The 11,911-nt window shown below is 37.1% G+C and overlaps 3 protein-coding genes across 3 annotated transcripts; all 3 read right to left on the reverse strand.

The window, feature by feature from the left end:
* Positions 1-227: 227 nt before the first annotated feature.
* Positions 228-1,089, reverse strand: LOC309502946 (gamma-crystallin M2-like; the record flags this gene model as incomplete). The annotated part of the gene is made up of 3 exons (XM_082175620.1): positions 228-500; positions 719-961; positions 1,078-1,089. 3 exons carry the CDS (start codon positions 1,087-1,089, stop codon positions 228-230), a joined length of 528 nt encoding a protein of 175 aa, XP_082031746.1.
* A 2,752-nt stretch (positions 1,090-3,841) lies between these two features.
* Positions 3,842-4,467, reverse strand: LOC309502952 (gamma-crystallin M2). The gene is made up of 2 exons (XM_082175626.1): positions 4,225-4,467; positions 3,842-4,150 (listed from the first exon to the last, which is right to left on the reverse strand). Exons 1-2 carry the CDS (start codon positions 4,417-4,419, stop codon positions 3,878-3,880), a joined length of 468 nt encoding a protein of 155 aa, XP_082031752.1. The 5' UTR covers positions 4,420-4,467; the 3' UTR covers positions 3,842-3,877.
* A 3,730-nt stretch (positions 4,468-8,197) lies between these two features.
* Positions 8,198-9,197, reverse strand: LOC309502945 (gamma-crystallin M2-like; the record flags this gene model as incomplete). The annotated part of the gene is made up of 3 exons (XM_082175619.1): positions 9,082-9,197; positions 8,631-8,873; positions 8,198-8,470 (listed from the first exon to the last, which is right to left on the reverse strand). Exons 1-3 carry the CDS (start codon positions 9,088-9,090, stop codon positions 8,198-8,200), a joined length of 525 nt encoding a protein of 174 aa, XP_082031745.1. The 5' UTR covers positions 9,091-9,197.
* Positions 9,198-11,911: the final 2,714 nt, after the last annotated feature.

Here is an 11,911-nt window from a genome sequence, read left to right on the forward strand (position 1 = left end):
CATGTCAGTCATTGTCATATACCTGAAACTGTTGTACTGCCTTGTATACTGCCCTTGTGATGCCTAATAATTATAAAAAAAGTATCCATGAAAAGTGTATTAGTATTCAGTATGTAAATAGATAAAGTTTTTTTTTTTTTTTTTTTTTTTTTTTTTTTTGATATACTCATTTTCATGACTCAATGTTTACTTTTGTATAGAAAGTATTTTATTGAAACATTAAATCTCTAGTAATAGGAGTCCATGATGCGTCTCATGCTCATGAATCTCATGCCACCCATATTGCTGAAGCTCCTGTACTCTCCAGGCCTGAAGTAGGACATCTTGCCTCTGTAGTGGGGCTGCTCATACATGAGCCAGTGGCCGTCCATCACATGACAGGACTGGCAGTGAGACATGCGGTAACGGTCCATGGTGTTGTCACAGTCATCCATCATCTCGTGCATCTGACCCATGAAGTTCTCCCTCTCGTAGATCCTCATTTTGTAGGAGCCTTTGTACTGTAGTGGAAGAGAAGTTAATTTTATTTCATTTTTTGTTGGTCCCAATTTGAGATAAATGTAACCAAATCTATGACAAGATTAGAAATAAATCAAAACCAACACCATGTTTCTGATTAAATCAATCTTTAACTCTAAATTGAACATTCCTTTAAGACAATTGTCCAAAGTGAATTTTCCAAATTCCAAACACGTAAAAAAATGTTCATGGAACTCACCATGGGGATCATACGGCAGGACCTGATGCAGTTGCTCATTCCAAACATAGACATGTAATCAGCGTACTCGCCCCTTTTAAAGAAATACTGATTTCCCATGTAGTTGGGATGATCATACATCATCCAGCATCCGCTCTCCACTCGGCAAGAGTGACAGCGGTTCATGTGGGAGGAGAAGTCACCACAGTCACTCATACACTCATAAGAGCGACCCTGGAAGTTCCTGTCCTCGTAGAAGATGACCTGAAAATTTCAAGTTATTCTTTTAGTGGTTTATAGCTGTATCTGTGAAATTAAAGTATTACTATTAATGTGAATTACATTAAATTGAAATTGTTGCCGGAATTAACTTAAATTACCTTGCCCATCATGGTTGTGCTGTCTGATCCTCAGTAGTTCCACAAAGGAGAAGCTGAAGCTGATTCTGGTTGTTGACTGACTGCTGTCACCCGTGCTTTTATACTAGACCAAGGCTAAAGAGTACACCCTGTCTATTGTCTGTCAATTCCTGACTGTGCAAGTTCAAATAGACTCTATTATAACCAAAGCTTATTATGTAGATCTTAAAACTCACATTTGTCAGGATTCTAGCATTTCTCTTTTTTTTATAAAAAGAAAGAATTTGAAACTTGTATTAGGCTAATGTTTTCATGTTCTACAGCGAAATCAAAAGTAGTATAAATATCTACTTATATGGTATATGGTACATATCTTCTATATGGTTTTGCATTCAGTGAAGTCAAGCTCTTCCTTTTTGTTTAAATTTATGTGACTACATTAAAAAAATTATAAAATATTTTGTAGCATACTACATTTAAAATTATTTCTATTACTGCAACTCCCCTCAGGTCACAAGGTAAAAAATGTTGGTATTTCATTTGTTTTATACCGCAGAGAATTTGCTGTTAGTGTCTTGTATAGCCTTTTATTTTATTTATTTTATTTCCAATTTGAAATTGTTTTGGTTGACAGTTGATAGCTTTGTCTCAATGGGAGAAACTACAAATTTGGTTTTCACATAGTAGTGTGCCAGATTTGAATGAAGAAACTTATGAAATACATTTTTTTAATAGTATTTTATTTCTTGTTTTTCAAGTTTCCATTCATTTTCATGGTATGGAAAACAGCAACCAGGAGACTTGGCACAAAACTTCCTTCTGTGTGCCATAAAAGAAAGAAAAATGCGTTATTTTGGAATAACATGAGCTTGAGTAAATAATGAAAAAATTATATATTCTTTTATCTGTATAGGTTGCACAATTTACTCAAACAACTTGCATATTTGGACAGTGATTTGTAGCAATGAGAGAGTAAAGAGAGCATAAGTGGGGAATGTTGGACCTACAGTTTATTGACACTCAATAAGTGTAAATTAAATGAAGGATGTTTCTGTGTGCCCAATGAGAAAATTAAATATCTGGTGTTGCATAAAAATGAGCAAATAACCATAAATCATGTAAGCCAACTGACTACATTATTTAAAAATCTATTTGTGACATGATATACAAAAAAAATTGGCACTACAATCTCTCTGCTCTCTACTGTAATGTGAGATAATCAATGTCATGTTCAAGGTTGCAATGCCCTGTTGGTTTTAAAATATATTTTTTAAAAGACATTCCTGATCACTTGCTGTGGATTTAATGTTGCACAGCCAATAGTGATTTTAAAACTGGCTGATATTTAACATTTGAGAGTCTTTGAAGAATTTAACTATAAAATGTTGCTGGCTATCTAGTGGTCGACCAATACATCGCCAAGGCATATCAGCCGATATTTGGAGATTTTTAATTATCGCATCGGTCTATACTTTTTTCTGTTAGGTAAATTTGTCTGAGTTTTATATTGAAAAAGCGGTAAAAACGCCAGCGCTTGGTGAATCCAGCTATTAGCCTGCATATTTGATGCACACATGGTCAGTCGGTGCAAATTGGTTGCAGGTGGGAGTTACTGGAGATGCACAATCGACAAACTTTAAATCTTTGATTTCAAACTTTGCTGCAATATATCCAGTTGGCCACTATGTCGTAGGCTATGTATGTCATATTCACTGTGTGCTGTATGTAAAATTAGTAAGACCTTGTCTTAAAAAAAAAAAAAAAAAAGATTTCAGTGTGAACAGACTAACCATGACTGCACTAATTAATCGAAATTTTTTTCTGTCATCAATCACGATTAATCACACCTAACATTAACGTTTTTTACAATATATTTTATTGTAATACTTTCACATTGAATCTCCAAAATAATGTAGAAACAACATAAAGATTGTTAAACATTTTTATATTTGCCCCACCATTTTAGCCATTAATTATAGCCATTCAACATTACAGTATAATTGAACGTTCTCATTTTTAACATTTAAAAGGCTTTAAAAAATATATCAACTTTTAATTTAAGGGATCTTAAAACAATCTGCACATAAACCCATTGTAAAAAATGCCACATAATGCCATAATATATCAGGGCTTAACATTAAAGTTTTTTCTACTGGCCCAGTTAATAAAAACAATAAAGTAAAAAATAACTCTATAAAGGTATTGTTTTCATTGTTTTTGACCCATGTAACCTTATAAACAGTGGTATCCTGAGGGCTTGTTTCAGGTGTTTGTCCACAGAGAGCTGCTTCACAGGCCAGTACAGAGGTTTATTTTTTATTTTTTGTGTGCTTATTGTGCTTGAATGGTTTAATAGCGCATAAATGAATGATAGCGTGATCCATTTTGTAGCACAGTCGAAGGATGACAGAAAAAAAATGGATGCTGTGTTAATTGCTTTAAATTATTTTAGTTAAAATTATTCATTTTAAAATGTTTCATTATCAAATTTGATATTTATTAAATATTAGGTCAAATAAATATACTTTTAATTTCAGCAGTTGTTATCTTTAAATAATGTTATATCATATACTGTATCAGCTTTACGTCGGCCATCGGCCACCCTGAAGATATCCGCATTGACCATCAAAAAAATAAATATGGCTATCATCTGAAACAGTCTTTATTTTTAATAATCAGTGATAATCAATAATTTCGTTCTTTTACTGTGTATTTATGAGTGTCATTAGCTCAGGTGTATTTATTTGTGTAGAATGGAAGTGGAATTAATTTTCAAAGCACAATGTTAAGTGACAAATTATTTTATTGAAACATTGGAACACTAATACATGGAATCCATGATACGCCTCATGCTCATGAATCTCATGCCACCCATATTGCTGAAGCTCCTGTACTCTCCAGGCCTGAAGTAGGACATCCTGCCTCTGTAGTGGGGCTGCTCATACATGAGCCAGTGGCCGTCCATCACATGACAGGACTGGCAGTGAGACATGCGGTAACGGTCCATGACGTTGTCACAGTCATCCATCATCTCGTACATCTGACCCATGAAGTTCTCCCTCTCGTAGATCCTCATTCTGTAGGATCCCCTGTACTGTAGTGGAAGAGAAGTCAGTTTAATTTGAGTATTAATAAAAATATAGATATATAAGCTTTAATTGAACTCACCATGGGGATCATACGGCAGGACCTGATGCAGTTGCTCATTCCAAACATAGACATGTAATCAGCGTACTCGCCCTTCCTGAAGAAATACTGATTTCCCATGTAGTTGGGATGATCATACATCATCCAGCATCCACTCTCCACTCTGCAAGAGTGACAGCGACTCAGGTAGGAGGAGAAGTCACCACAGTCACTCATGCACTCATAAGAGCGACCCTGGAAGTTCTTTTCCTCGTAGAAAGTGACCTGAAAAACCAGCGTTATTGTTTTAGTGGTTTAAAGTGAAATATACCAAATCAAATAATTTGACTTAAATTGTAATTTGACAATCTTTGCAGAAATGAAGTTTACCTTGCCCATCATGGTTGCGCTGGCTGATCCTCAATAGTTCCACAAAGGAGAAGCTGAAGCTGATTCTGGTTGATGACTGACTGCTGTCACTGTACCTTTATACTAGACCAAGACTAAAGACTACACAGCACCTATTGTTTGTCAGTTCCTGACTGTGCAAGTTGGCATAGAGGCCATCATAGGACCAACATACATGCTTTTGTAATTTTCCTGTCAATTGTTCTTCAGAATACCTCTGAATGTGCCTCTGTGTGAATAATTTACTAGAATTGTTCTGTGTATGTCAAAATGTCAAAAGTTTATTAAGCTTTTAACATCTTTTTGGAAGTAAGAATTTAATCTTATTAGCACATATTTGTGTGTATGCACTGCAGGGTTCACTTGTGAAATAAAACCCACTTTTTTCCACTCTGCACTCCTCTTGTACTCTGATTTGGAGCAAAGAACAGACAAGCGGAGTGATACAAATACATAAACTTCCAGACCTAAACTGAGTGTACAAAAATAAGTTTAAGTGCTGCAAGTTTGAGTTAAATATATGTGGTGGTATTACAAAAGAGTTTGTATAAACTAATTTGTTCCAACTCTCTATCCCTTTTACTATTCTGTACTAATAGCCAAATATATAGTGAGACAAAGCCAAATATAGTCTGTACCTATTTCTTATTTCATCAGGTCTTGTGCTGGGCGCATTTGCCGACAAGTGTCCTCCAATGTGTTTGATCCATTGAACACTGACGTTCTTCAGATCTTCTTGGAAAGTCTTCCTCTATGTTTTCCTTGGTCTTCCCTGCCTTCTGCGATCCACAGTGTGATCTTTTATAGCAATTCCTTATGAATGGAGTCAAAGGTTTTATTGAAATCGATAAAGTTAATTACTATTGGCTTCTGGAATTCAACACTCAGTTCAATAATGTTCCATAACGTGAAATTCTGTTCACTGCAGGAGCACTCTTGTTGGAATCCCACCTTCTCTTCAAGTAGCTTCTGGTCCACTTCTTTCTGGAATCTCTTCTGGGGGATGCCTCTCCAGTTGTTGCAGTCAAACACATTGGCTTTGCCAACACTTGATCAGCAAGCTGGTCAGCTTCTGTATCATTGCGGCTCCTCACTGTTTGAGGAGTTCAGCTGGGATCTGATCCATTCCTGGTTCCTTATTGTTTTTTAGTGAGCGAATGGCCTTCTTAACTTCAGCTGTTGTATTTGGGCCTAGATCAGGGATGGGCAACTTCAGTCTTGAAGGGCCACTGTCCTGCAGAATTTTGCTCCAACCCTAATAAAACCCACCTGAACAAGCTTATCAATGTCTCCATGATTAATACAAAGCTACAGATAGTTGAGTTTTTATCAGGATTGGAGCTTAACTCTGCAGGATAGAGCTCTCCAGGACCGAAGTTGCCCATCCCTGGCCTAGATTTACAGCCATGTCTGCAGGTGGTGGGGTGTTGAGGTCATGTAAAGATTTTGGAGTGAGCTGATTTAATGTTTCTTTTAAGTGCTCAGTCCACCGGGTGTCCTGTTCTTCCCTGGTCTGCAGCATTCTCCCATTCTTGTCTTTGACTGGGGCATTGGAGCTGCACCTTACCCACGTAATATCTCTGATAATACAATAGAGCATCCTGGTCATCCTCACATTCCAGGTTTGATTCTCGTGGTGGACAGGCTCTCAAGGGTGATCGTTGCTTCAGGGGCCTAGCGATTTTGTCTGTCACTGTTATGAATGATGACCCTCCATCACACCGTTTATGCTTTTGTAGATTTTTTCTTGCTTTTTCTTTAGCAATAAGAAATGTTTACATGATTGAGTTACTAGCCCTATTCCCAACCCTCCTCCTTTATCCTTGCATGCAACAGGCAATGCAAAAAAGTATGTTGGAGTCCTTTTCTTATTTATTTATTTATTTATTTATTTATATAAAATAATTTATGTACATTCTACAGTGTTCTGTTCATAGAAAAAAAAAAGAAAAAAAAAAAGGGGGAGACCATGGAGTGCTTTGAATGTGATAAGGAGTATCTTGTATTGAATACGAAAGCGTACCGTTAGCCAATTAAGTCTGTGTAAAATCGGAGTAATGTGTAAGTGTGTAATTTGTGTAAGTGAGGACCCTAGCTGCGGAGTTCTGAATATATTGGATCTTATGAATTGGGTAAGCCATAGAAGAGTGAATTGCAGTAGTCAAGCCGTGAAGTGATGAAAGCGTGAACCAGAGTTTCAGCATCATTGATATTCAGAAATGGACGTACTCGACCAATATTGCGTAGGTGAAAGAAGGCAGACTTAGTGAGCGAGGAGATGTGTGGAAGGAAGGAAAGAGGAATCAAAGATTTAATTTTGGTGTCCGCATCAAAATAAATATACTAAAGTCATTTTGTATACATAAAAAATAAACATATTATATGCAAGTAAAGTGTCTACTTTAATTTTCACTTTCGTGGAAATAAAAGTGAAACCTTTTCATGGTGGGGTTGTCAGAGTTATGTTTAGTTTTATTGTGTTTTTGTTAATGTGTTTTGGTTTACTGTATATCCTTTCAGTGTAGCATTCTCAGCACTAATTTGCTGGTTAGTATCCTTGGTTTCTCATGAGTTAATTATTACATTCACTTGTATGTGTGGAAAGTGTTTATGTTTCTCCTGAGATTGTCCTACGTATTTATGTTGTTGGATTAAAAGATGATTTAGAATGAAATCATCGCCCGCCACGGGCGTGAGACTCCTCCGACCACGGAGTCAGTGCCAGTCAAAGAGTCCATCCTGGAGCCAATCGCCACATCTATCTCGAGGCTGAAGCATATCGCCTGATCCAGCGAGGATGTAGTTTTGGTGCAAGGGTCCACCGTTGAGCCAGAAGAGAAACAGCTTTGTTCACAGTGACCTGTTTCGGTGCATGTCTCTTTAAATGATAATGAGCAACTGCTCACCCCATTCCTCTCTTCCATGGGGGGGCAGAAATATGCTAATACGGGACAGTCCGTCAGTGGTCGTGGGCGGAGCATGAGCATTATGACATCATAGTGCTCAGGAAATCCAAACGGCCTGATTATTGAGAGTGTTTAGTCTTTTTGAGGATAAAATGGATTTTTTTTCCCATTGTATGGTGATTGTGTCCACACACTGCAAAGACACATTTATATGCAAACACCATATAAAAGTGAATTTTGCATCCGATGACCCCTTTAAACAATCCAGGACAAAGAACTGACAGAAACTGAGAGTTTAAGAGGCAAACAAATGAGCTAACGAGTTAATTAACGAGGGACAGGTGAATAGGTTGAATCAATGAAACACATGGGAAAACTGGGTCAAAGGAAAACAGCCACACATGAACTGGACGCAATGAAAACAAAGACAAAACAGAACATAACCCTAACAAAAATGTTTGTGTAAACCATTTTAACTGTGTAATATTTTTATTTATTTATTTATTCAGAATTCAATGTTAAATATACCCCAAACCTTTGAACTTTAGTTCACACTAATGTTCTAAAGTTTTGGGTAAGTAAGGTGTTTTTTAGAAATTTTTTGTAAAAAAAAACAACAACAAAGAAACGTGTTGAATAGTTAAAGATATGCAGTCAAGTCAAGAATTAATTTAGAATTTTTTTATTGAAACATTGGAACACTAGTTACAGGAGTCCATGATCCGCCTCATGCTCATGAATCTCATGCCACCCATATTGCTGAAGCTCCTGTACTCTCCAGGCCTGAAGTAGGACATCCTGCCTCTGTAGTGGGGCTGCTCATACATGAGCCAGTGGCCGTCCATCACATGACAGGACTGGCAGTGAGACATGCGGTAACGGTCCATGACGTTGTCACAGTCATCCATCATCTCGTACATCTGACCCATGAAGTTCTCTCTCTCGTAGATCCTCATTCTGTAGGATCCCCTGTGCTGTTGTGGAAGAGAAGTCAGTGCTATTTAAGTTTTACATCTTTTGCACACTTTTGAGATCAATTGTACAGTAAATAGGCTCAAACATGTTCTCTCTCTCATAGACTATTAAAGTTATGAAAACATCTGTCAAATATATCCAGATATTCATGGAGCTCACCATGGGGATCATACGGCAGGACCTGATGCATTCATTCATTCCAAACATAGACATGTAATCAGCGTACTCGCCCCTCCTAAAGAAGTACTGATTTCCCATGTAGTTGGGACGGTCATACATCATGAAGCAGCCGCTCTCCACTCTGCAAGAGTGACAGCGACTCATGTAGGAGTGCATGTCAGCACAGTCTCCAGAACACTCATAAGAGCGACCCTGGAAGTTCTTGTCCTCGTAGAAGATGACCTGAAAACATAAAGTTGGTCTTTTATTAATTTAAACTGTTTTAAATATATAAAATAGTTGCATTTATGCCTCCTATATAATTTGATTAGATATGCATTACATATGACATTTGTGCATTACATAATGTATCTCATATTATCTACACAGTTTGTGTATCGTTTTTATTTTTAGTTTGTGAGTTGTTGTAACTTTAGACTGCATAACTTACTCTGCCCATGGTTACAGTTTTCCAAGTTGTTCCTCAGAACTGAGTGGATGTGCCAGCTACACTGTCTGTTTGAAGTGCTCACTTTTATACCAAAGAATATGTGCCCTGCATTGTGGGTAAGCTCCTGACCCAGCAAAAATACATAGAGGCCTACCATGCAAAATGAGATCCACAGGGATATTTGTCAGCATGAGTGGTACATCAATGACTGTGCCACACAGTCTCTTTTTTGTTACATTGTGCAATGAATAGAAAAAAAAATACTGTACATGTGAATTACAAATAGAATTTTTACTAAATATTGTTCAATGGTAAAGCAAGACATATGTCATGAGCATATCATTATCAGCTAGATGCTTTTATTCTCTTTTCTTTTTCTATTCATTGCACAATGTAAAAAAAAAGAGACTGTGTGTCACAGTCATTGCTGTACCACTCATGCTGACAAATATCCCTGTGTGTGTGTGTGTGTGTGTGTGTGTGTGTGTGTGTGTGTGTGTGTGTGTGTGTGTGTGTGTGTGTGTGTGTGTGTGTGTGTGTGTGTGTGTGTGTGTATATAGCCTACTGTATATATATACACACATACACATACACATATATATATATATATATATATATATTAGAGGTGGGCATAGATTAATTTTTTTAATCTAGATTAATCTAGATTAATTTTGAAATTAATCTAGATTAATCTAGATTAAAATGGCTCATTTGAATTCTGCCGAAGGCATTCAGAATATGTGTGCTACCCAAATAATGACTATAAAAGTAAGTCTTTGAAAACGGGTTTCTCAAGCCAGGTGGCGCATTAGACCAGGGGCTCATCTCCTGTTTCCAAAATGCATCATAAACTGCTTGAGAAAGCTGTTCTACTCATAGACTGTAAAAGGTTACTACTGTACTGTTACCGTCCGTAGGCAACATTAGGTAGGCCAATGTTATTATCAACTACTATAGGCTATCAATTAGGGATGGGCGATATGGCCTAAAATCTATATTGTGATATACATTGCAGCCTCTTGCGATAACGATTTACAGTATATTATAATAAAACCATTTCAGAACAGATTACACAGACCCATGCTAAACAACTGCTAAATGTATTTTTTTTTTAAAGGGTGTATGTAGTTTTGAGAACATATATTGTGCAAAACTGTAAGTATACAACATAATTTTGCAGATAAATAAAATTTAAGTACACTAGCTGCAGAGACTTAAGTAGGTCTAATGTTTATTATGGCTTGGAGCTTATGAAACCCCAAATTTAAAATTAGAATATTGTCTAACTGATGTCTTTTCAGTTAAAAAGAAACACAACAACGATTCTTAAAATCGAAACGATGTGCTACACCACTGAGCAAGGCTGGATTAGTACCCCCAGGGGCCCCTGGGCACTGAAGCTCATGGGCCCCCTCCCCTACCTGACAACCACACCCCCCAAAGGAACACACACCAGGTGTGGGATTTAACATGCCAATCACTATTGATCAAAAGCTGAATGACTAGTTCACAAGACAATGATACGAAATACATTTTTCTGAAAAGTATGGCTGCACGATTTGGGGAAAATGTCATATTGTGATTATTGAGGTCAATATTGCGATATGCGATTGCGATATAGTAAACAAATGGTTTCATGAGTTAACTTGCTTATTTCTCAAGTAAAATGCACACACAGATTAGTGATAATGCTGAAATTTGTAGCCCATTTCTCAACTCAAACTAGAAACAACAACTAAATGCACTGTGTTTTCAAATTAAAATAAATTCAATATTGTTATTTGTCTCAATAATACAAGAGTTAAAAATAAATGTCATATTTACCTGTGCCTGTCAAACAGGTAGACCTAGGACATATACCGAAATTGTCAAACTGCACTGCATAAATTATAAATTAAATATAGACTAATCCTTATTATAGCAAAAAAAAAAAAAAAAAAAAAAACTTTAGTCAACAGCAGTGAGTCATTTTCTCTGTTCTTTTTGTTCTTTGATTAACTTTACTGACAGAAAGCTTTATTGGCTGCTGTCTCTTTAAGACCAGCTGACGGAGACGCGGCTCTCGCACGCGCCTCATTCTTTCACAACTCTTGACGTTCATCATAAGACAGCTCTTATGTTATGAAGATACTCGACAAAACGGACATTTTGGCATAATTGTGTGTGTTATTGTAAGTTCAAGCACGAAAGATAACTGTATTCTGGCGTGCTGTCTGTGCGCACATCTTTCTGTGTCTGTGTGTGTCACAGTCAGACTTTTGTCTTGTCGCACATGAATTGTTTAAAAGCAATTTTAACAATTGCTTTTAAACAATGGTGCCCCTGCTTTTAAACAATTGCTTTTAAACAGATATATTGGAATGGGAATAATACGTGCGCGCTGGTATTCAGTGATATCATGTTTCGTTTTGAATTTGAGGTGGTAGAACGGATTAGTCGTGTGTTAACTTACCGAACTGTTACCCCACACACTCTGTATATAGTTTGCTGCTGCTCGTCTGACGGCTTAAACCCGAACCAAGTCCAAATAATGGATGTTGCACCGATCTTTTTCACCAGCTTTCACTTTCAGCCGTGTTTACTTAAGATGACGACGAATATGCGTTGCAGCCGGGTTTACCTCGCGGCCGCGGGTAGATTGCGTCATCATCTCCCAACCCAACTTGGAGAATAGATTAACGGCGAGATTTTTTTTTTATCGCGCGATAAGAGTCTCGCGTTAACGCAGCACGTTAACGCCGATAACGGCCCACCACTAATATATATATATATATATATATATATATATGTGTGTGTGTGTGTGTGTGTGTGTGTGTGTGTGTGTGTGTGT

Source organism: Leuciscus leuciscus (assembly GCF_965113295.1).
Source record: "Leuciscus leuciscus genome assembly, chromosome: 7".
In the NCBI taxonomy this organism is placed as follows: Eukaryota; Metazoa; Chordata; class Actinopteri; order Cypriniformes; family Leuciscidae; genus Leuciscus; species Leuciscus leuciscus.

Coding starts and splice junctions, on each gene's coding strand:
- LOC309502952 (XM_082175626.1), bottom strand. CDS start 4,419: ATGAGTGACTGTGGTGACTTCTCCTCCTACCTGAGTCGCTGTCACTCT. Junction 4,151..4,224: donor CCTGCCGTATGATCCCCATG/GTGAGTTCAATT, acceptor CTTCCACTACAG/TACAGGGGATCCTACAGAAT.